Genomic DNA, 25,154 nt, shown 5'->3' on the forward strand with positions numbered 1-25,154 from the left:
AGTGACAGTTCTTTCTGTCATCAGCAGAACATCATCGTTCTTTGTGTTCGTTCTCTATTGTTTTAAAATAGCCTTTAATAGACCCATTTCCTGAAAATACTTTCTCTTCCTCCCCAAATATCTGCTTTCTACCTTGCAAAATGTATTTTACTGGTACTACTTAGTTGACTCATATAAATGGCCTCTCTTTTTCATTCATTCTGGCATGTTTCTCCCCCTCTCTCTCATTTCCTCTAGGTGACTGAAGACGAGTCTGACTGTCACACCCTTCTAGGAGGCCTCCAAACCTTCCTCGTTCCCGTCTCTCTACCCCCCTTCCTCCCCCTCTCCCGGCATGGATCTAAAGGACCGTCGGGGGCAGCAGCACCAGCAGCGCTCTCTGACCAGGGCTCGTTATGGTAAAGACCCCCAATACACCACCTCTTCCCTGGACACGGAGGAGTGCCGCGTGACCACTCAGAAGTCCTACAGCTCCAGTGAGACGCTCAAGGCCTTCGACCACCACGACCAAAGGCTGGTCTACGGGGGCTGCACTGTAGCTGATCTGGTGCACCACAAGGCAGATGAGTACAACAGGCAAGGTGGGTGTCTGGACCGGGCCTCCATGGATTGATGGATGGCTAAGGTTACTCCCCATATACCGAACATGCATAGGGAGGTATTATGTAGTATATTTGGTAGCTTGACTGTATATATGCCCTTGGTTTGATCTAGATATACAGAAGTGTCTTAGCTCCTACCTTCTCTCTTAACTCTACTTTCACCTCACATACAAACACCATCATACCCACTCTCACTCATTCACACTCTCAATTGTCTTCATTAGGTCTCATTAGGTCCCATTAGGTCTCGTATGGTCTCATACAGTCTCATACGGTCTCATACGGTCTCATACGGTCTCATACGGTCTCATACGGTCTCATTAGGTCCCATTAGGTCTTGTATGGTCTCATACGTTCTCATACAGTCTCACACGGTCTCATACGGTCTCACACGTTCTCATACGGTCTCACACGTTCTCATACGGTCTCACACGGTCTCATACGGTCTCACACGTTCTCATACGGTCTCACACGGTCTCATACGGTCTCATACGGTCTCATACGGTCTCATACAGTCTCATACGTACCCATACGGTCTCATACGTACTCATACGGTCTCATACGGATAATATTATCTCCCAAGAGAATTCTCGTCGGTTATTGTCACAGAAGTGTATATCCCCCTCAAGCCGATACCACGACGGCCCTCAAGGACCTTCACTGGACTTTATGCAAACTGGAAACCATATATCCCGATGCTGCATTTATTGTAGCTGGGGATTTTAACAAAGCAAATCTGAGAACAAGACAACCTAAATGCTATCAGCATATTGATTGTAATACTCGCGCTGGCAAAACTCTGGCTCACTGCTACTCTAACATCCGCGATGCAAACAATGCCCCCGCCCTCCCATCGGCAAATCGGACCATGGCTCCATTTTGCTCCTCCCTTCCTATAGGGAGGAGCATTTTGCTCCAATAGAAACTCAAACAGGATGTACTCGTGACAAGGACAATTCAACTCTGCTCTGACCAATCGGAATCCTCGCTTTATGTTCCCACGAGCCTCAGAGAATAATAGCAATTTATACACTGACTCGGTGAGTGAGTTTATATGGAAGTGCATATGAGAGGTTGTACCAACTGTGGCTATTAAAACCACACATGCTTCAAGATGTCCACCATTTTTCCTGTACCCAAGAAGGCTAAGGTAACTGAACTAAATGACTATCGTCCCGTAGCACTTACTTCTGTCATCATGAAGTGCTTTGAGAGACTAGTCAAGGACCATATCACCTCCACCTTACCGGCCACCCTAGACCCACTTCAACTTGGGTACCGCCCTAATACGTCCACAGACGATGTGATCACCATCACACTGCACACTGCCCTATCCCACCTGGACAGGAGAAATACCTATGTAAGGAATGACTGCAGCTCAGCATTCAACACTATAGTACCCTCCAAGCTCATCATTAATCTTGAGGCCCTGGGTCTCAACCCCGCCCTGTGCATTTGGGTCCTGGACTTTCTGACGGGCCGCCCCCAGGTGGTGAAGGTAGGAAACAACATCTCCACTAAGCTGATCTTCAACACTGGGGCCCCACAAGAGTGTGTGCTCAGCCCCCTCCTGTACTCCTTGTTCACCCATGACTGCGTGGCCATGCACGCCTCCAACTCAATCATCTAGTTTGCAGACGACACAATAGTAGCAGGCTTGATTACCAACAACGACGAGAGCCTACAAGGAGGAGGTGAGGGCACTCGGAGTGTGCTGTCAGGAAAACAACCTCTCACTCAATGTCAACAAAAAAAAAGGAGATGATCGTGGACTTCAGGAAACAGCAGAGGGAGCACCCCCCCCCCCCATCCACATCGAAGGGACAGCAGTGGAAAATGTGGAAAGTTCCTCGGGGTACACATCACGGACAAACTGAAATGGTCTACCCGCACAGACAGTGTGGTGAAGAAGGTGCAACAGCACCTCTTCAACCTCAGGAGGCTGAAGAAATGTGGCTTGTCACCTAAAACCCTCACAAACTGTCACAGATGCACAATTAAGAGCATCCTGTTGGGCTTCATCAACGCCTGGTACGGCAACTGCACCGCCCATAACTGCAGGGCTCTCCAGAGGGTAGTGAGGTCTGCACAACGCATCACCGGGGGCAAACTACCTTCCCACCAGGACACCTACAACACCCAATGTCACAGGAAGGCAAAGAGATCATCAAGGACAACAACCACCTGAACCACTGCCCGTTCACCCCGCTACCATCCAGAAGGCAAGGTCAGTACAGATGCTTCAAAGCTGGGACCGAGAGACTAGAAAGAGAGAGAGAGAGAGAGAGAGAGAGAGAGAGAGGATGGACACTTTCCAAAAGAAACTAACTTTTCAGCAGAGATCCCGACGACACCCTGAGTGTAAATATATACACTGCTCAAAAAATAAAGGGAACACTTAAACAACACAATGTAACTCCAAGTCAATCACACTTCTGTGAAATCAAACTGTCCACTTAGGAAGCACAACTGATTGACAATAAATTTCACATGCTGTTGTGCAAATGGGATAGACAACAGGTGGAAATGATAGGCAATTAGCAAGACACCCCCAATAAAGGAGTGGTTCTGCAGGTGATAACCACAGACCACTTCTCAGTTCCTATGCTTCCTGGCTGATGTTTTGGTCACTTTTGAATGCTGGCGGTGCTTTCACTCTAGTGGTAGCATGAGACGGAGTCTACAACCTACACAAGTGGCTCAGGTAGTGCAGCTCATCCAGGATGGAACATCAATGCGAGCTGTGGCAAGAAGGTTTGCTGTGTCTGTCAGCATAGTGTCCAGAGCATGGAGGCGCTACCAGGAGACAGGCCAGTACATCAGGAGACGTGGAGGAGGCCGCAGGAGGGCAACAACCCAGCAGCAGGACCGCTACCTCCGCCTTTGTGCAAGGAGGAGTAGGAGGAGCACTGCCAGAGCCCTGCAAAATGACCTCCAGCAGGCCACAAATGTGCATGTGTCTGCTCAAACGGTCAGAAACACAACGACTCCATGAGGGTGGTATGAGGGCCTGACGTCCACAGGTGGGGGTTTTGCTTACAGCCCAACACCATGCAGGACGTTTGGCATTTGCCAGAGAACACCAATATTGGCAAATTCGCCACTGGCGCCCTGTGCTCTTCACAGATGGAAGCAGGTTCACACTGAGCACATGTGACAGACGTGACAGTCTGGAGACGCTGTGGAGAACGTTCTGCTGCCTGTAACATCCTCCAGCATGACCGGTTTGGCGGTGGGTCAGCCATGGTGTGGGGTGGCATTTCTTTGGGGGGCCATGTGCTCGCCAGAGGTAGCCTGACTGCCATTAGGTACCGAGATGAGATCCTCAGACCCTTTGTGAGACCATATGCTGGTGCGGTTGGCCCTAGGTTCCTCCTAATGCAAGACAATGCTAGACCTCATGTGGCTGGAGTGTGTCAGCAGTTCCTGCAAGAGGAAGGCATTGATGCTATTGACTGGCCCGCCCGTTCCCCAGACCTGAATCCAATTGAGCACATCTGGGACATCATGTCTCGCTCCATCCACCAACGCCACGTTGCACCACAGACTGTCCAGGAGTTGGCGGATGCTTTAGTCCAGGTCTGGGAGGAGATCCCTCAGGAGACCATCCGCCACCTCATCAGGAGCATGCCCAGGGGTTGTAGGGAGGTCATACAGGCACGTGGAGGCCACACACACTACTGAGCCTCATTTTGACTTGTTTTAAGGACATTACATCAAAGTTGGATCAGCCTGTAGTGTGGTTTTCCACTTTGATTTTGAGTGTGACTCCAAATCCAGACCTCCATGGATTGATAAATTTGATTGAGACAGAGACTGGGAAGAGACAGAGACTGGGAAGAGACAGCTGGGAAGAGACAGCTGGGAAGAGACAGACTGGGAAGAGACGGAGACTGGGAAGAGACGGAGACTGGGAAGAGACAGAGACTGGGAAGAGACGGAGACTGGGAAGAGACAGCAGGGAAGAGACAGACTGGGAAGAGACAGAGACTGGGAAGAGACAGAGACTGGGAAGAGACAGAGACTGGGAAGAGACAGAAAGGGAGCTCTGAGTCTATACCATTGATCTGCACTAAGCTCTGTTTCCCTAGCTCAGACAATGAGAGATGGAGGGAGGAAGGGAGGGAGAGAGAGACTACAGAAGAGAAGAGGGATAGATAGATGGAATCGATCTGCACTAAGCTTTGTTTTCCTTGTCTTATAAGCAATGAGAGGGAGAGTTGAGAGAGAGAAAGACAGTGTGGGAGGGAGAAGGGAGACAGCAATACTATGGACCACTGGGTGATTTGACTGGTCGATACCTCCTCCCTCTCAGCCTATCACATCTCTCCGTCTACAGATGCATCGTGGGTAGTGTGACCTCTGGAGCCCAACAGTGTTGCTGCACCATATGTACTGTCACACCACGAAGAGAGGGAGAGGGAGAGGGAGAGGGAGAGGGAGAGGGAGAGGGAGAGGGAGAGGGAGAGAGGGAGAGAATAAATCTAAACGTTTCAGTCATGCACACAGAGACCACATTATGGTACAATAGGAAGCCAACTTACACTTTCCCTGACATAGACTGACCAGGTGAATCCTGGTTAAAGCTATAATCCCTTATTGATGTCACTTGTTAAATCCACTTCAATCAGTGTAGATGATTAAATAAGGATTTTTAAGCCTTGAGACAATTGAGACATGGATTGTGTGTGTGTGCCATTCAGAGAATGAATGGGCAAGACAAGTATTTAAGTACTTTTGAACGGGGTATGGTAGTTGGTGCCAGGCTCACTGAAGATATAATGATGTTATTTTTACGCCAACAGAAAAGACCACACTGCTCTCTATTTCTTGTTGTCATGAACTTTCTAGGTCTGTCAAAGCTACTCCACCACAGTACACTGTTCACATGACTATAACTGATTTTCCTTGTTCTCCCAGTTGCACAATATTGATCTGCCTGTGCTTGTATCAGTGGGTAGGCGTGAGACTGTTGGGTGTGAGTCCCTTTCAGCTAAACATTGGCTGAATGGGTGCTGGTTATCAGTGGTCATATAACCCATCGACTGGCCTGGTGAGGATCGAATCACTCCTTCACTCTGTCTTCCATCTCTTCTTTCCCACACCTCTTCTCGTCCTCTGATGTTCTCCACATCTTCTCTCACTTCTCTTCCTCTCTTTCCTCCTCCCTCTCTACCCTTCTCCTCTACTGTAACTCCTCTTCCTCTCTTTCCTCTCCCTTCCTCCTAACTCTCTACCCTTCTCCTTTAGCTCCTCTCCCTTCCTCTCTTTCCTCTCCCATCCTCCTACCTCTCTACCCTTCTCCTCCAGCTCCTCTCCCTTCCTCCTACCTCTCTACCCTTCTCCTCCAGCTCCTCTCCCTTCCTCCTACCTCTCTACCCTTCTCCTCCAGCTCCTCTCCCTTCCTCCTACCTCTCTACCCTTCTCCTCCAGCTCCTCCAGCTCCTCTCCCTTCCTCCTACCTCTCTACCCTTCTCCTCCAGCTCCTCTCCCTTCCTCCTACCTCTCTACCCTTCTCCTTTAGCTCCTCTCCCTTCCTCTCTTTCCTCTCCCATCCTCCTACCTCTCTACCCTTCTCCTCCAGCTCCTCCAGCTCCTCTCCCTTCCTCCTACCTCTCTACCCTTCTCCTCCAGCTCCTCTCCCTTCCTCCTACCTCTCTACCCTTCTCCTCCAGCTCCTCCAGCTCCTCTCCTTTCCTCCTACCTCTCTACCCTTCTCCTCCAGCTCCTCTCCCTTCCTCCTACCTCTCTACCCTTCTCCTCCAGCTCCTCTCCCTTCCTCCTACCTCTCTACCCTTCTCCTCCAGCTCCTCTCCCTTCCTCCTACCTCTCTACCCTTCTCCTCCAGCTCCTCTCCCCTTTCTCCTCTCCCTTCCTCCTTTAGCTCCTCTCCCTTCCTCCTACCCCTCTACCCTTCTCCTCCAGCTCCTCTTCCTCTCACTCTTTTCATTTCCTCTCCTCCTTCCTCTTTCTTGCTGTTCTTTATAGTTCTCCATAGTAGTCTATATTAGTGTGGAGGTTCCTGCCAGTCCAGGTCTTTTTAAAATGTATTATACCTTTATTTAACTAGGCAAGTCAGTTAAGAACAAATTCTTATTTTCAATGACGGCCTAGATTTGTACCTTGTCAGCTCGGGGATATGAACTTCTCCATAGTAGTCTATATTAGTGTGGAGGTTCCTGCCAGTCTTCCAGTAACCCATATTCAATTCACGGTTCCCACATGGGCACAGTTGTCAAAGCCCCCCCCCCCCCCCCCCCCCCCCCCCCCCATCCAGCTGTGCTCAGCCTCTACATGCCCATACCGCAGTGTTCTACTCTCCCTCAGGTGGCTACACACACACGCACACACGCACGCACACACACACGCACACACGCACAGACTGACAGACATACAGACACACAGACACACAGATGGACAGACAGAGGAAATGTCTTTCCTCAGAAAGACAGTGTTCTGTGGTGTAGATATTATATGACAATATGTGTTTAGTGTTGCAGAACCTGTGTGCGTGTGTGTGTGTGTGTGTGTGTGTGTGTGTGTGTGTGTGTGTGTGCATGCGTGCATAGTTAATGTATGTTTACTGTGCAGCTAACCCTGTTGACTGTTCTGGCAGCTCTCTGATTAATGAGAGAGATTGTAAATGTCACATCTATCAACGTGTGGTTCTAACAGCAGAACAGACCAGACCAGCTAGGCCTTCGCCTCTCCTCTACCAGACAGTAATTAAACAAGCTGCAGAAGGCCACATAGAGGATGACAGGAAGGATGGGTGGAGAGAGAGGGGAAGGGGAAGCGAGAGAGAAACAGAGAGGGAGATAAAGAGGGAGAAACACAGAGAGAGACCGAGAGGGCAAGACAGGGAGGGAGACAAAGAGAGAGACAGAGAGAGAGACAGGGAGGGAGACAAAGAGAGAGACAGAGAGAGAGACAGAGAGAGAGACAGAGAGAGAGACAGAGAGAGACAGAGAGGGAGACATAGACACACAAACACCTGATGTGTGACTGGATCACTAGTACCACATCTGTACAAGAGTAGGAGAGACAGAGAGAGATAGAGAACGTGCATGGGCAATGTAAACATAGGCTTCCCATGCCAATAAAGCCCCTTTGAATGTAATTGAATTGAAAGAGAGAGATCTTGTCCAGGCCCTGACTACTAGCCCTAGGGTGTCTGGTTTGTGTGGAGATGGATTTTAGAGAGAGAGTGAGAGAGAGAATATAAAGTTGTTCATTAGAGCTCACACTGACTCTAGTGCCTCTGATAAACTCTCCTCTCTAGAGTTACTACTACATGCTGAGAGAGGAGAGGAGCCTAGGGCTGGGCATGTTAGGTAAGAAAGAGAGAGGAGGAGAGAAGGAGGTGTTTGTGTAGGTTTGGGGAGTAACTGATTACATGTAATCTGATTACAAAAAAACTGTAACTGTAATCAGTAACGTTGCCAGCTAAAATATTGTGATGTGCTTACAGATACATTTGAATAACTAGATGATTACTTCTTGGATTACTTTTAAATTCAGAAAGGATGTTTCTGTTTCCTCAATGACATTCGATTCAGCATTGCAAAAAGGCGCAAGTTTAAGTTTGTTCCACCCGAGTAAGTCTGACCACAAGTCAGAGACCACTATGAAGACACACCAAATGATGACCACCAATCAGAGACCACTATGAAGACACACCAAATGATGACCACCAATCAGAGACCACTATGAAGACACACCAAATGATGACCTCCAATCAGAGACCACTATGAAGACACACCAAATGATGACCACCAGTCAGAGACCACTATGGTGACACAGCAAATGATGACCTCCAATCAGAGACCACTATGATGACACACCAAATGATGACCACCAATCAGAGACCACTATGATGACACACCAAATTAGGACCACCAATCAGAGACCACTATGATGACACAACAAATGAGGACCACCAATCAGAGACCACTATGATGACACAGCAAATGTGTTTTATTTATCCTTTTTATCTTCTTCTAATTCTTCTTAAATGGAAAGTACTCCAAAAGTAATGGAAAGTAAACCAATTACATTACTGTGTTTGGGCAATCCAAAAGTTAAAATTTTGGACAGGTTGGGCACACACTGGTTAAATCAGCGTTGTTTCAATGTAATTTGTCAACATATTGTGACATGGAATCTACGTGGAAAAATACATTGGATTTGAAAAAAGTTATCTGCTGTTGTTTTGAGGGTAAACTTTCCAGGATTTTAACCAAGCTTAGCTTTGGTCTCCCATCCAGGATTTAACCAAGCTTAGCTTTGGTCTCCCATCCAGGATTTTAACCAAGCCTAGCTTTGGTCTCCCATCCAGGATTTTAACCAAGCCTAGCTTTGGTCTCCCATCCAGGATTTTAACCAAGCCTAGCTTTGGTCTCCCATCCAGGATTTTAACCAAGCCTAGCTTTGGTCTCCCATCCAGGATTTTAACCAAGCCTAGCTTTGGTCTCCCATCCAGGATTTTAACCAAGCCTAGCTTTGGTCTCCCATCCAGGATTTTAACCAAGCCTAGCTTTGGTCTCCCATCCAGGATTTTAACCAAGTTTAGCTTTGGTCTCCCATCCAGGATTTTAACCAAGCCTAGCTTTGGTCTCCCATCCAGGATTTTAACCAAGCTTAGCTTTGGTCTCCCATCCAGGATTTTAACCAAGCCTAGCTTTGGTCTCCCATCTAGGATTTTAACCAAGCTTAGCTTTGGTCTCCCATCCAGGATTTTAACCAAGCCTAGCTTTGGTCTCCCATCCAGGATTTTAACCAAGCTTAGCTTTGGTCTCCCATCCAGGATTTTAACCAAGCCTAGCTTTGGTCTCCCATCCAGGATTTTAACCAAGCCTAGCTTTGGTCTCCCATCCAGGATTTTAACCAAGCTTAGCTTTGGTCTCCCATCCAGGATTTTAACCAAGCTTAGCTTTGGTCTCCCATCCAGGATTTTAACCAAGCTTAGCTTTGGTCTCCCATCCAGGATTTTAACCAAGCTTAGCTTTGGTCTCCCATCCAGGATTTTAACCAAGCTTAGCTTTGGTCTCCCATCCAGGATTTTAACCAAGCTTAGCTTTGGTCTCCCATCCAGGATTTTAACCAAGCTTAGCTTTGGTCTCCCATCCAGGATTTTAACCAAGCTTAGCTTTGGTCTCCCATCCAGGATTTTAACCAAGCTTAGCTTTGGTCTCCCATCCAGGATTTTAACCAAGCCTAGCTTTGGTCTCCCATCCAGGATTTAACCAAGCCTAGCTTTGGTCTCCCATCCAGGATTTAACCAAGCCTAGCTTTGGTCTCCCATCCAGGATTTTAACCAAGCCTAGCTTTGGTCTCCCATCCAGGATTTTAACCAAGCCTAGCTTTGGTCTCCCATCCAGGATTTTAACCAAGCCTAGCTTTGGTCTCCCATCCAGGATTTTAACCAAGCCTAGCTTTGGTCTCCCATCCAGGATTTTAACCAAGCCTAGCTTTGGTCTCCCATCCAGGATTTTAACCAAGCCTAGCTTTGGTCTCCCATCCAGGATTTTAACCAAGCCTAGCTTTGGTCTCCCATCCAGGATTTTAACCAAGCCTAGCTTTGGTCTCCCATCCAGGATTTTAACCAAGCCTAGCTTTGGTCTCCCATCCAGGATTTTAACCAAGCCTAGCTTTGGTCTCCCATCCAGGATTTTAACCAAGCCTAGCTTTGGTCTCCCATCCAGGATTTTAACCAAGCTTAGCTTTGGTCTCCCATCCAGGATTTAACCAAGCTTAGCTTTGGTCTCCCATCCAGGATTTTAACCAAGCTTAGCTTTGGTCTCCCATCCAGGATTTTAACCAAGCTTAGCTTTGGTCTCCCATCCAGGATTTTAACCAAGCCTAGCTTTGGTCTCCCATCCAGGATTTTAACCAAGCCTAGCTTTGGTCTCCCATCCAGGATTTTAACCAAGCCTAGCTTTGGTCTCCCATCCAGGATTTTATCCAAGCCTAGCTTTGGTCTCCCATCCAGGATTTTAACCAAGCCTAGCTTTGGTCTCCCATCCAGGATTTTAACCAAGCTTAGCTTTGGTCTCCCATCCAGGATTTAACCAAGCTTAGCTTTGGTCTCCCATCCAGGATTTTAACCAAGCTTAGCTTTGGTCTCCCATCCAGGATTTTAACCAAGCCTAGCTTTGGTCTCCCATCCAGGATTTTAACCAAGCCTAGCTTTGGTCTCCCATCCAGGAATTTAACCAAGCCTAGCTTTGGTCTCCCATCCAGGAATTTAACCAAGCCTAGCTTTGGTCTCCCATCCAGGATTTTAACCAATTCTAGCTTTGGTCTCCCATCCATCCATTACCAATGTGCTACCGTGAGAAGGATTGTTGAGAAATCTCCACATTGTAGATTCACTGTTGCTTTAAAAGTCATTCAAAGGGTAGATTCAACAGAGCAAATTAAATGTAACCATACTTTATCAATCATATATCATCAATTCATTGTTTGTCTTGAGTGCTATGTTTGGGGCAAATCTAATACAACACATGACTGAGTACCACTCTCCATATTTTCAATCATAGTTGTGGCTGCATCATGTTATGGGTATGCTTGTAATTGTAAAATAAACGGAATGGAACTAAGCACAGGCAAAATTCAAGATGAAAACCTGGTTCAGTCTACTTTCCACCAGACACTAGGAGAGTGATTCACCTTTTAGCAGGACAGTAACCTTAAACACAAGGCCAAATCTACACAGGATCTGCTTGCCAAGAAGACAGTGAATGTTCCTGAGTGACCGAGTGAGTGACCGAGTTACAGTTTTGACTTAAATCTACTTGAAAATCTATGGCAGAACCTGAAAATTGTGGTCTAGCAATGATCAATAACCAATTTGATAGATTTTGAATAAATCTGAAAAGAATAATGGGCAAATATTGCACAATCCAGGTGTGGAATGCTCTTAGAGACTTACCCAGAAAGACTCACAGCTCTAATCACTGCCAAAGGTGCTTCTACAAATGATTGAGTCAGGGGTGTGAATACTTATGAAAATGTGTTATTTCTCTATTTAATTTTCATTACATTTTCATAATTATCTAAAAACATGTTTTCACTTTGTCATTGTGGGGAATTGTGTGTAAATGGTGAGAAAATGATATATTTAATCCATTTTGAATTCAGGCTGTAACACAACAAAATGTGGAATAACTCAAGGGGCATGAATACTTTCTGAAGTACATCTCCTTCAAATATTGATATTTGGTTGCGTTTTCAACAACTCAATATTACTTTTTTTGTAATATAGTCAATAGCCTGTGATAGTGACAGTGATAACACATTATTAAGTTGTAGAAATGAACACAATACCTTACATTTTATTCCCATCTGAACTTGGGTGTGTTTTTAGATGGTTGGGATAATAGTGATAACTCATTTAGGAGACTGCAAAACCAAATATCAGACATTCTGTAACGGTGGGTGAGTGATGGGTGAGGAGTCAAACACAGAGAGCAAAATAAATGGGAAAAACAAGCGTTAATGTCCTTAACAAAGTAACAGGTCCAAACATGGGTGAAGCCCTAAAACACAGGTGCAAAACAAACCCAAAACCTAGTTACACCAACCCTGACAGAGAACACCCAAAACCTAGTTACACAAACCCAGACAGAGAACACCTAAAACCTAGTTACAGCAACCCTGACAGAGAACACCCAAAACCTAGTTACACCAACCCTGACAGAGAACACCCAAAACCTAGTTACACCAACCCAGACAGAGAACACCCAAAACCTAATTACACAATCCCAGACAGAGAACACCTAAAACCTAGTTACACAATCCCAGACAGAGAACACCTAAAACCTAGTTACACCAACCCAGACAGAGAACACCTAAAACCTAGTTACACCAACCCAGACAGAGAACACCCAAAACCTAGTTACACCAACCCAGACAGAGAACACCCAAAACCTAGTTACACCAACCCAGACAGAGAACACCTAAAACCTAGTTACACAATCCCAGACAGAGAACACCTAAAACCTAGTTACACCAACCCAGACAGAGAACACCTAAAACCTAGTTACACCAACCCAGACAGAAAACACCCAAAACCTAGTTACACAAACCAGGACAGCGAAAACCCAAAACCTAGTTACACCAACCAGGACAGAGAACACCCAAAACCTAGTTACACCAACCCTGACAGAGAACACCTAAAACCTAGTTACACCAACCCAGACAGCGAAAACCCAAAACCTAGTTACACAAACCCGGACAGCGAAAACCCAAAACCTAGTTACACAAACCCAGACAGCGAAAACCCAAAACCTAGTTACACCAACCCAGACAGAGAACACCCAAAACCTAGTTACACAAACCCGGACAGAGAACACCCAAAACCTAGTTACACCAACCCAGACAGAGAACACCCAAAACCAACGATACGTAACAAACACAACAAGCCCGCACAAACACCAGCGGGCAAAACAAACTAAAATAACACCCATCCCAAAACCCCAACAAGGAACAGGTGAAAACAATTAGACCAAAACAAACAAAAAGGAAAAAGGGATCAGTGGCAGCTAGTAGACCGGCGACGACGACCGCCGAGCGCCACCCGAACAGGAAGGGGAGCCACCTTCGGTGGTATTCGTGACACATTCATTTTCCATTGGAAGTTGGTTGTGTTTTTAGATGGCTGAGATAATAGTGATAACACATTGGGAATTCAATAAACTTTTGGTAGTTTTCTTTTTAGTGGGTGAAAATAGGTTGGAATCTCACTGATCAAAGTATGTACCAAATATGACCCAATTCGCCACATTGAAATAACATGGTATGCCCAGTGGCTATTTGTTTGCTGCTTTTGCCGAAGCAGCAGTGACTCTTCCTGGGGTCCACACAAAACACAAATCATGACAAGCAACAAAACACTGATAGACAAGGACAGTCACACTTTAACAGATTATATTTAGAAAGTAACCTACCCAACCCTGTGTGTGTGTGTGTGTGTGTGTGTGTGTGTGTGTGTGTGTGTGTGTGTGTGTGTGTGTGTGTGTGTGTGTGTGTGTGTGTGTGTGTGTGTGTGTGTGTGTGTGTGCGTGTGCGTGTGTGTGTGTCATATGCCTTAGCCAGTGTTAAATAGTTAACGTCTTCACAGCTGAGACAGGATTTGACAAAGTATTAAGTGACTCTCAGTTCTGAGACTGAGACTGACCCGGAGGGCAAACCACACACACACACACACACACACACACACACACACACACACACACACACACACACACACACACACACACACACACACACACACACACACACACACACACATACACACACGGTAAAGCTCGAAGTAGTGATTCCCAGTAAACAACACTACATTGCCTGTCAAAGTTGTCACTCACTAGTTGTCTTTTGTTTATTCACACACCCTTACAGGACTACAGCATGTCTTTACTGCAGCACGCATGCACACACACCAACATCCTGTTTGTGTTGTCAGACACTCTGTGTGGGACTGGAGATGTGTCTGGACAGGGCCGAGTGTAATGGTTATTTCTGTCCACTCATAAGGAGGTGTGAGGGGTTCTGTGGTGCAGGGGGAACTAAGAGAGGAGACCTGAGGGAGGGGGAAGTGTTTGACCGTGACACTCCTGTTCATGTTTGCTGTTAACTAGTTGCTGTAGTGCTAATGGTGGTCATAATGATGTGCCATGTGTTCAGGGTGTTTGTGTGTGTGTTGAAGCCAACTGTGTAATTTCAGTAATGGCACCACAATCCCACAATCCCCTCTTCCATCACTGTGGTCCACTCCCAACAATGACCTTCATCTCTTTCTTTCTCTCAATCCCACATCGCTCATCCCTCTCTCTTCTTTCTCTTCTTCTCTCAACCTCTCTACGACATTCTCTCTCTCTCCCACCCACCCTCCCAACACAGTTCTCTCTCCCTCACACCCTCCCTACGCTGTTCTCTTTCTCTCCCTTATCTTTCTCTCTCCATCTTTCTCTCCCCCTCTATCTCTCTCTTCGTCTCTCTGTTTCTCTCTCTCCATCTTTCTCTCTCCCTCTTTCTCTCTTCCTCTATCTCTCTCTTCGTCTCTCTGTTTCTCTCTCTCCCTCTTTCTCTCTCCCTCTTTCTCTCTCCCTCTATCTCTCTCTCGCTCTTTCTCTATCTATCTCTCTCTCTTTCCCTCCCCCTCTCTCTCCCTCTATCCTCTCCCACTGTTTATTTCTATCTCTCACTCTCTCTCTCCCGCTCTTCCACTTTGAAGTGGTTATCAGTTGATGTTCAGAAATACAGACCGGAAACGGCCCCACACTCTAAACCACCAAACTAAGGCCAGGAATGTAATCTCTCTCACTTGCCTCCCCCTCTCCTCCCCCTTTCTTCTCATCCCCACACCACCCTCGTGCTGGGTTCTCACCATGGAGAGACTTTCTCTCTCTTCCTCTCCTCCTTCCCTCTTTTTTCTCCTAGTGCCAACTGTAAAGTTTGGTGGAGGAGAAATAATGGTCTGGGTTTGTTTTTCATGGTTCGGACCTTTTAGGACCCTTAGTTCCAGTGAAGGGAAATCTTAACGCTACAGCATACAATGACATTCTAGATTATTCTGTGCTTCCAACTTTGTGGCAACAGTTTGGGGAAGGCCCTTTCCTGTTTCAGCATGACAATGCCTCAGTGCACAAAGTGAGGTCCATACAGAAATGGTTTGTCGAGATTGGTGTGGAAGAACTTGACTGGACTGCACAGAGCACTGACCTCAACCCTATCGGACACCTTTGGGATGAATTGGAACGTCGACTGTGAGCCAGGCCTAATCGCCCAACATCTGTGCCCAATCTCACTAATGCTCTTGTGGCTGAATACAAGCAAGTCCTTGCAGAAATGTTCCAACATCTAGTGGAGAGGCTTCCCAGAAGAGTGGAGGCTGTTATAGCAGCAAAGGCAGGACCAACCCAATGTTCAAGGAGCAGATGTCCACATACTTTTGGTAATGTGCTGTATCTCCCACCAATCTCTTTTTCATATGCTCTCCTCTCCATCTCCATCTCCCCTATCCCTCCTCTTCCAATTCTCCCTCCATGTCTCTTATATCGTTCATTCTCACTCCACTTCCTGGAGACATGTCTTCCTCTATTCACACTGAAGAAGGTCCTGGTAACATGTCTTCCTCTACTCACACTGAAGATGGTCCTGGTAACACGTCTTCCTCTACTCACACTGAAGAAGGTCCTGGTAACACGTCTTCCTCTACTCACACTGAAGAAGGTCCTGGTAACATGTCTTCCTCTACTCACACTGAAGAAGGTCCTGGTAACATGTCTTCCTCTACTCACACTGAAGAAGGTCCTGGTAACATGTCTTCCTCTACTCACACTGAAGAAGGTCCTGGTAACATGTCTTCCTCTACTCACACTGAAGAAGGTCCTGGTAACATGTCTTCCTCTACTCACACTGAAGAAGGTCCTGGTAACATGTCTTCCTCTACTCACACTGAAGAAGGTCCTGGTAACATGTCTTCCTCTACTCACACTGAAGAAGATCCTGGTAACATGTCTTCCTCTACTCACACTGAAAAAGGTCCTGGTAACATGTCTTCCTCTACTCACACTGAAGAAGGTCCTGGTAACATGTCTTCCTCTACTCACACTGAAGAAGGTCCTGGTAACATGTCTTCCTCTACTCACACTGAAGAAGGTCCTGGTAACATGTCTTCCTCTACTCACACTGAATAAGATCCTGGTAACATGTCTTCCTCTACTCACACTGAAGAAGGTCCTGGTAACAATGGAACACAATGGATCCGGAACAATAGCTAAATTCCTTTCCAGAACCATTCATTATTATTAACAGTTATTTCCACCATTTTGGGGGGTAATGAGGGGGCGACCTGCCGCTCACAGTTTCAGTTCCTTCCCATTCAAGTGGTTTCTTCAACCTAGGAGCCAATCAGGTTGCTGTTTCAGCTCCTCTGGGTCATTATTTTTAAGGCTTGGTTTGGAACTATGTCCCCCTCTGAAGCCTGGATAGGCTGGCGCTGTAATTGCACAGTCTAAGCCTACTCATGTGCAGTGTTGTACACAGTGTGAAAGTCAGTATGTGTATGAAAGTCACAGGATGTGTATGAAAGCCATTTGCGTGCTTGTGTGTGTGTGTGTGTGTGTGTGTGTGTGTGTGTGTGTGTGCGCGCGCGTGCGCGTGTGTGTGTCAAGTTATTCTGCATACTCAGTTTGTCTACAGTGCATGTCAAACTGCTAAAAAGCCTCAATGGGTTTTTAATGACAAGCTCCAAGACCCTGTACCAGTCAACTCTATATACCAACTGACTTTCACAATCCACCAATACCCCCTCTCCCTCTTTCTCTCTCTCTCTCTCTCTCTCTCTCTCTCTCTCTCTCTCTCTCTCTCTGTCTCTCTCTCTCTCTCTCTCTCTATCTCACACACACACACACACACACACACACACACACTGAAAGTGCAACATCACTCGCAGACAAACACATATTGGGATAGCACACTGAAAGAAACACCAGAACCAGCAGCAGCAGAGCTTGTTAATGCTACAACACACTGTCTCTAGCAGTAGAACTAGTTAACACTGTAACACTCTGTCTCTGTCTCTAGCAGTAGAACTAGTTAACACTGTAACACTCTGTCTCTGTCTCTAGCAGTAGAACTAGTTAACACTATAACACTCTGTCTCTGTCTCTAGCAGTAGAACTAGTTAACACTGTAACACTCTGTCTCTAGCAGTAGAACTAGTTAACACTACAACACTCTGTCTCTGTCTCTAGCAGTAGAACTAGTTAACACTGTAACACTCTGTCTCTGTCTCTAGCAGTAGAACTAGTTAACACTGTAACACTCTGTCTCTGTCTCTAGCAGCAGAACTAGTTAACACTATAAAACTCTGTCTCTAGCAGTAGAACTAGTTAACACTATAACACTCTGTCTCTGTCTCTAGCAGCAGAACTAGTTAACACTATAACACTATGTCTCTAGCAGTAGAACTAGTTAACACTATAACACACTGTCTCTGTCTCTGTCTCTAGCAGTAGAACTAGTTAACACTATAACACACTGTCTCTGTCTCTAGCAGCAGAACTAGTTAACACTATAACACACTGTCTCTGTCTCTAGCAGCAGAACTAGTTAACACTATAACACTCTGTCTCTGTCTCTAGCAGCAGAACTAGTTAACACTATAACACTCTGTCTCTGTCTCTAGCAGCAGAACTAGTTAACACTGTAACACTCTGTCTCTGTCTCTAGCAGTAGAACTAGTTAACACTATAACACTCTGTCTCTGTCTCTAGCAGCAGAACTAGTTAACACTGTAACACTCTGTCTCTGTCTCTAGCAGCAGAACTAGTTAACACTGTAACACTCTGTCTCTAGCAGTAGAACTAGTTAACACTATAACACACTGTCTCTGTCTCTAGCAGCAGAACTAGTTAACACTATAACACTCTGTCTCTAGCAGTAGAACTAGTTAACACTATAACACTCTGTCTCTGTCTCTATCAGTAGAACTAGTTAACACTATAACACTCTGTCTCTGTCTCTAGCAGCAGAACTAGTTAACACTATAACACTCTGTCTCTGTCTCTAGCAGCAGAACTAGTTAACACTATAACACTCTGTCTCTGTCTCTAGCAGCAGAACTAGTTAACACTATAACACACTGTCTCTGTCTCTGTCTCTAGCAGTAGAACTAGTTAACACTATAACACACTGTCTCTGTCTCTATCAGCAGAACTAGTTAACACTGTAACACTCCGTCTCTGTCTCTAGCAGCAGAACTAGTTAACACAGTAACACTCTGTCTCTAGCAGTAGAACTAGTTAACACTATAACACACTGTCTCTGTCTCTAGCAGTAGAACTAGTTAACACTGTAACACTCTGTCTCTAGCAGTAGAACTAGTTAACACTATAACACTCTGTCTCTGTCTCTAGCAGTAGAACTAGTTAACACTGTAACACTCTGTCTCTGTCTCTAGCAGCAGAACTAGTTAACACTGTAACACTCTGTCTCTAGCAGTAGAACTAGTTAACACTACAACACACTGTCTCTGTCTCTAGCAGCAGAACTAGTTAACACTGTAACACTCTGTCTCTGTCTCTAGCAGTAGAACTAGTTAACACTATAACACTCTGTCTCTGTCTCTAGCAGTAGAACTAGTTAACACTATAACACTCTGTCTCTGTCTCTAGCAGTAGAACTAGTTAACACTGTAACACTTTGTCTCTGTCTCTAGCAGCAGAACTAGTTAACACTATAACACTCTGTCTCTGTCTCTAGCAGCAGAACTAGTTAACACTATAACACTCTGTCTCTAGCAGTAGAACTAGTTAACACTATAACACTCTGTCTCTGTCTCTAGCAGCAGAACTAGTTAACACTATAACACTCTGTCTCTGTCTCTAGCAGTAGAACTAGTTAACACTATAACACTCTGTCTCTGTCTCTAGCAGTAGAACTAGTTAACACTGTAACACTTTGTCTCTGTCTCTAGCAGTAGAACTAGTTAACACTATAACACTCTGTCTCTGTCTCTAGCAGCAGAACTAGTTAACACTATAACACTCTGTCTCTAGCAGTAGAACTAGTTAACACTATAACACTCTGTCTCTGTCTCTAGCAGCAGAACTAGTTAACACTATAACACTCTGTCTCTGTCTCTAGCAGTAGAACTAGTTAACACTATAACACTCTGTCTCTGTCTCTAGCAGTAGAACTAGTTAACACTATAACACTCTGTCTCTGTCTCTAGCAGTAGAACTAGTTAACACTATAACACTCTGTCTCTGTCTCTAGCAGTAGAACTAGTTAACACTATAACACTCTGTCTCTAGCAGTAGAACTAGTTAACACTGTAACACTCTGTCTCTGTCTCTAGCAGCAGAACTAGTTAACACTGTAACACTCTGTCTCTGTCTCTAGCAGCAGAACTAGTTAACACTATAACACTCTGTCTCTGTCTCTAGCAGCAGAACTAGTTAACACTATAACACTCTGTCTCTAGCAGCAGAACTAGTTAACACTATAACACTCTGTCTCTGTCTCTAGCAGCAGAACTAGTTAACACTATAACACTCTGTCTCTGTCTCTAGCAGCAGAACTAGTTAACACTATAACACTCTGTCTCTGTCTCTAGCAGCAGAACTAGTTAACACTATAACACAGTGTCTCTGTCTCTAGCAGCAGAACTAGTTAACACTATAACACTCTGTCTCTGTCTCTAGCAGCAGAACTAGTTAACACTATAACACTCTGTCTCTGTCTCTAGCAGCAGAACTAGTTAACACTATAACACTCTGTCTCTGTCTCTAGCAGTAGAACTAGTTAACACTGTAACACTCTGTCTCTGTCTCTAGCAGTAGAACTAGTTAACACTATAACACTCTGTCTCTGTCTCTAGCAGTAGAACTAGTTAACACTATAACACTCTGTCTCTGTCTCTAGCAGTAGAACTAGTTAACACTATAACACTCTGTCTCTGTCTCTAGCAGTAGAACTAGTTAACACTATAACACTCTGTCTCTGTCTCTAGCAGTAGAACTAGTTAACACTATAACACTCTGTCTCTGTCTCTAGCAGCAGAACTAGTTAACACTATAACACTCTGTCTCTAGCAGTATAACTAGTTAACACTATAACACTCTGTCTCTGTCTCTAGCAGCAGAACTAGTTAACACTATAACACTCTGTCTCTGTCTCTAGCAGCAGAACTAGTTAACACTATAACACTCTGTCCCTGTCTCTAGCAGCAGAACTAGTTAACACTATAACACTCTGTCTCTGTCTCTAGCAGTAGAACTAGTTAACACTGTAACACACTGTCTCTAGCAGCAGAACTAGTTAACACTGTAACACTCTGTCTCTGTCTCTAGCAGCAGAACTAGTTAACACTATAACACTCTGTCTCTGTCTCTAGCAGTAGAACTAGTTAACACTATAACACTCTGTCTCTAGCAGTAGAACTAGTTAACACTATAACACTCTGTCTCTGTCTCTAGCAGTAGAACTAGTTAACACTATAACACACTGTCTCTAGCAGTAGAACTAGTTAACACTATAACACTCTGTCTCTAGCAGCAGAACTAGTTAACACTATAACACTCTGTCCCTGTCTCTAGCAGCAGAACTAGTTAACACTATAACACTCTGTCTCTGTCTCTAGCAGTAGAACTAGTTAACACTGTAACACACTGTCTCTAGCAGCAGAACTAGTTAACACTGTAACACTCTGTCTCTGTCTCTAGCAGCAGAACTAGTTAACACTGTAACACTCTGTCTCTAGCAGCAGAACTAGTTAACACTGTAACACTCTGTCTCTGTCTCTAGCAGCAGAACTAGTTAACACTATAACACTCTGTCTCTGTCTCTAGCAGCAGAACTAGTTAACACTGTAACACACTGTCTCTAGCAGCAGAACTAGTTAACACTGTAACACTCTGTCTCTGTCTCTAGCAGCAGAACTAGTTAACACTGTAACACTCTGTCTCTGTCTCTAGCAGTAGAACTAGTTAACACTATAACACTCTGTCTCTGTCTCTAGCAGTATAACTAGTTAACACTATAACACACTGTCTCTAGCAGCAGAACTAGTTAACACTATAACACTCTGTCTCTGTCTCTAGCAGCACAACTAGTTAACACTATAACACTCTGTCTCTGTCTCTAGCAGCAGAACTAGTTAACACTACAACACTCTGTCTCTAGCAGCAGAACTAGTTAACACTGTAACACTCTGTCTCTGTCTCTAGCAGTAGAACTAGTTAACACTATAACACACTGTCTCTAGCAGCAGAACTAGTTAACACTATAACACTCTGTCTCTAGCAGCAGAACTAGTTAACACTGTAACACTCTGTCTCTGTCTCTAGCAGTATAACTAGTTAACACTATAACACACTGTCTCTAGCAGCAGAACTAGTTAACACTATAACACTCTGTCTCTAGCAGCAGAACTAGTTAACACTGTAACACTCTGTCTCTGTCTCTAGCAGTAGAACTAGTTAACACTATAACACTCTGTCTCTAGCAGCAGAACTAGTTAACAATGTAACACTCTGTCTCTGTCTCTAGCAGTAGAACTAGTTAATGCTATAACACTCTGTCTCTGTCTCTAGCAGTAGAACTAGTTAACACTGTAACACTCTGTCTCTGTCTCTAGCAGCAGAACTAGTTAACACTATAACACTCTGTCTCTGTCTCTAGCAGTAGAACTAGTTAACACTATAACACACTGTCTCTGTCTCTAGCAGTAGAACTAGTTAACACTGTAACACTCTGTCTCTGTCTCTAGCAGCAGAACTAGTTAACACTGTAACACTCTGTCTCTGTCTCTAGCAGTAGAACTAGTTAACACTATAACACTCTGTCTCTGTCTCTAGCAGTATAACTAGTTAACACTATAACACACTGTCTCTAGCAGCAGAACTAGTTAACACTATAACACTCTGTCTCTAGCAGTAGAACTAGTTAACACTGTAACACACTGTCTCTAGCAGCAGAACTAGTTAACACTGTAACACTCTGTCTCTGTCTCTAGCAGCAGAACTAGTTAACACTGTAACACTCTGTCTCTGTCTCTAGCAGTAGAACTAGTTAACACTATAACACTCTGTCTCTGTCTCTAGCAGTATAACTACTTAACACTATAACACTCTGTCTCTGTCTCTAGCAGCAGAACTAGTTAACACTATAACACTCTGTCTCTGTCTCTAGCAGTAGAACTAGTTAACACTATAACACTCTGTCTCTGTCTCTAGCAGTAGAACTAGTTAACACTGTAACACTTTGTCTCTGTCTCTAGCAGTAGAACTAGTTAACACTATAACACTCTGTCTCTGTCTCTAGCAGCAGAACTAGTTAACACTATAACACTCTGTCTCTAGCAGTAGAACTAGTTAACACTATAACACTCTGTCTCTGTCTCTAGCAGCAGAACTAGTTAACACTATAACACTCTGTCTCTGTCTCTAGCAGTAGAACTAGTTAACACTATAACACTCTGTCTCTGTCTCTAGCAGTAGAACTAGTTAACACTATAACACTCTGTCTCTGTCTCTAGCAGTAGAACTAGTTAACACTATAACACTCTGTCTCTGTCTCTAGCAGTAGAACTAGTTAACACTATAACACTCTGTCTCTAGCAGTAGAACTAGTTAACACTGTAACACTCTGTCTCTGTCTCTAGCAGCAGAACTAGTTAACACTGTAACACTCTGTCTCTGTCTCTAGCAGCAGAACTAGTTAACACTATAACACTCTGTCTCTGTCTCTAGCAGCAGAACTAGTTAACACTATAACACTCTGTCTCTAGCAGCAGAACTAGTTAACACTATAACACTCTGTCTCTGTCTCTAGCAGCAGAACTAGTTAACACTATAACACTCTGTCTCTGTCTCTAGCAGCAGAACTAGTTAACACTATAACACTCTGTCTCTGTCTCTAGCAGCAGAACTAGTTAACACTATAACACAGTGTCTCTGTCTCTAGCAGCAGAACTAGTTAACACTATAACACTCTGTCTCTGTCTCTAGCAGCAGAACTAGTTAACACTATAACACTCTGTCTCTGTCTCTAGCAGCAGAACTAGTTAACACTATAACACTCTGTCTCTGTCTCTAGCAGTAGAACTAGTTAACACTGTAACACTCTGTCTCTGTCTCTAGCAGTAGAACTAGTTAACACTATAACACTCTGTCTCTGTCTCTAGCAGTAGAACTAGTTAACACTATAACACTCTGTCTCTGTCTCTAGCAGTAGAACTAGTTAACACTATAACACTCTGTCTCTGTCTCTAGCAGTAGAACTAGTTAACACTATAACACTCTGTCTCTGTCTCTAGCAGTAGAACTAGTTAACACTATAACACTCTGTCTCTGTCTCTAGCAGCAGAACTAGTTAACACTATAACACTCTGTCTCTAGCAGTATAACTAGTTAACACTATAACACTCTGTCTCTGTCTCTAGCAGCAGAACTAGTTAACACTATAACACTCTGTCTCTGTCTCTAGCAGCAGAACTAGTTAACACTATAACACTCTGTCCCTGTCTCTAGCAGCAGAACTAGTTAACACTATAACACTCTGTCTCTGTCTCTAGCAGTAGAACTAGTTAACACTGTAACACACTGTCTCTAGCAGCAGAACTAGTTAACACTGTAACACTCTGTCTCTGTCTCTAGCAGCAGAACTAGTTAACACTATAACACTCTGTCTCTGTCTCTAGCAGTAGAACTAGTTAACACTATAACACTCTGTCTCTAGCAGTAGAACTAGTTAACACTATAACACTCTGTCTCTGTCTCTAGCAGTAGAACTAGTTAACACTATAACACACTGTCTCTAGCAGTAGAACTAGTTAACACTATAACACTCTGTCTCTAGCAGCAGAACTAGTTAACACTATAACACTCTGTCCCTGTCTCTAGCAGCAGAACTAGTTAACACTATAACACTCTGTCTCTGTCTCTAGCAGTAGAACTAGTTAACACTGTAACACACTGTCTCTAGCAGCAGAACTAGTTAACACTGTAACACTCTGTCTCTGTCTCTAGCAGCAGAACTAGTTAACACTGTAACACTCTGTCTCTAGCAGCAGAACTAGTTAACACTGTAACACTCTGTCTCTGTCTCTAGCAGCAGAACTAGTTAACACTATAACACTCTGTCTCTGTCTCTAGCAGCAGAACTAGTTAACACTGTAACACACTGTCTCTAGCAGCATAACTAGTTAACACTGTAACACTCTGTCTCTGTCTCTAGCAGCAGAACTAGTTAACACTGTAACACTCTGTCTCTGTCTCTAGCAGTAGAACTAGTTAACACTATAACACTCTGTCTCTGTCTCTAGCAGTATAACTAGTTAACACTATAACACACTGTCTCTAGCAGCAGAACTAGTTAACACTATAACACTCTGTCTCTGTCTCTAGCAGCACAACTAGTTAACACTATAACACTCTGTCTCTGTCTCTAGCAGCAGAACTAGTTAACACTACAACACTCTGTCTCTAGCAGCAGAACTAGTTAACACTGTAACACTCTGTCTCTGTCTCTAGCAGTAGAACTAGTTAACACTATAACACACTGTCTCTAGCAGCAGAACTAGTTAACACTATAACACTCTGTCTCTAGCAGCAGAACTAGTTAACACTGTAACACTCTGTCTCTGTCTCTAGCAGTATAACTAGTTAACACTATAACACACTGTCTCTAGCAGCAGAACTAGTTAACACTATAACACTCTGTCTCTAGCAGCAGAACTAGTTAACACTGTAACACTCTGTCTCTGTCTCTAGCAGTAGAACTAGTTAACACTATAACACTCTGTCTCTAGCAGCAGAACTAGTTAACAATGTAACACTCTGTCTCTGTCTCTAGCAGTAGAACTAGTTAATGCTATAACACTCTGTCTCTGTCTCTAGCAGTAGAACTAGTTAACACTGTAACACTCTGTCTCTGTCTCTAGCAGCAGAACTAGTTAACACTATAACACTCTGTCTCTGTCTCTAGCAGTAGAACTAGTTAACACTATAACACACTGTCTCTGTCTCTAGCAGTAGAACT

At 44.5% G+C, this 25,154-nt stretch overlaps 1 protein-coding gene across 1 annotated transcript in view; it reads left to right on the forward strand.

Moving 5' to 3' along the window:
- Window positions 1–25,154, forward strand: part of LOC118938713 (teneurin-2-like) — a 235,665-nt gene that overhangs the window by 143,791 nt on the left and 66,720 nt on the right. Inside the window, exon 2 of the mRNA XM_036943256.1 lies at window positions 238–581. Within this exon, the coding sequence (XP_036799151.1) occupies window positions 335–581 (247 nt within the window). The 5' untranslated portion in view covers window positions 238–334. The remainder of the gene's footprint in view (window positions 1–237; window positions 582–25,154) is intronic.

The sequence above is a fragment of the Oncorhynchus mykiss genome, chromosome 14 (assembly GCF_013265735.2).
Source record: "Oncorhynchus mykiss isolate Arlee chromosome 14, USDA_OmykA_1.1, whole genome shotgun sequence".
Lineage (NCBI taxonomy): Eukaryota > Metazoa > Chordata > Actinopteri > Salmoniformes > Salmonidae > Oncorhynchus > Oncorhynchus mykiss.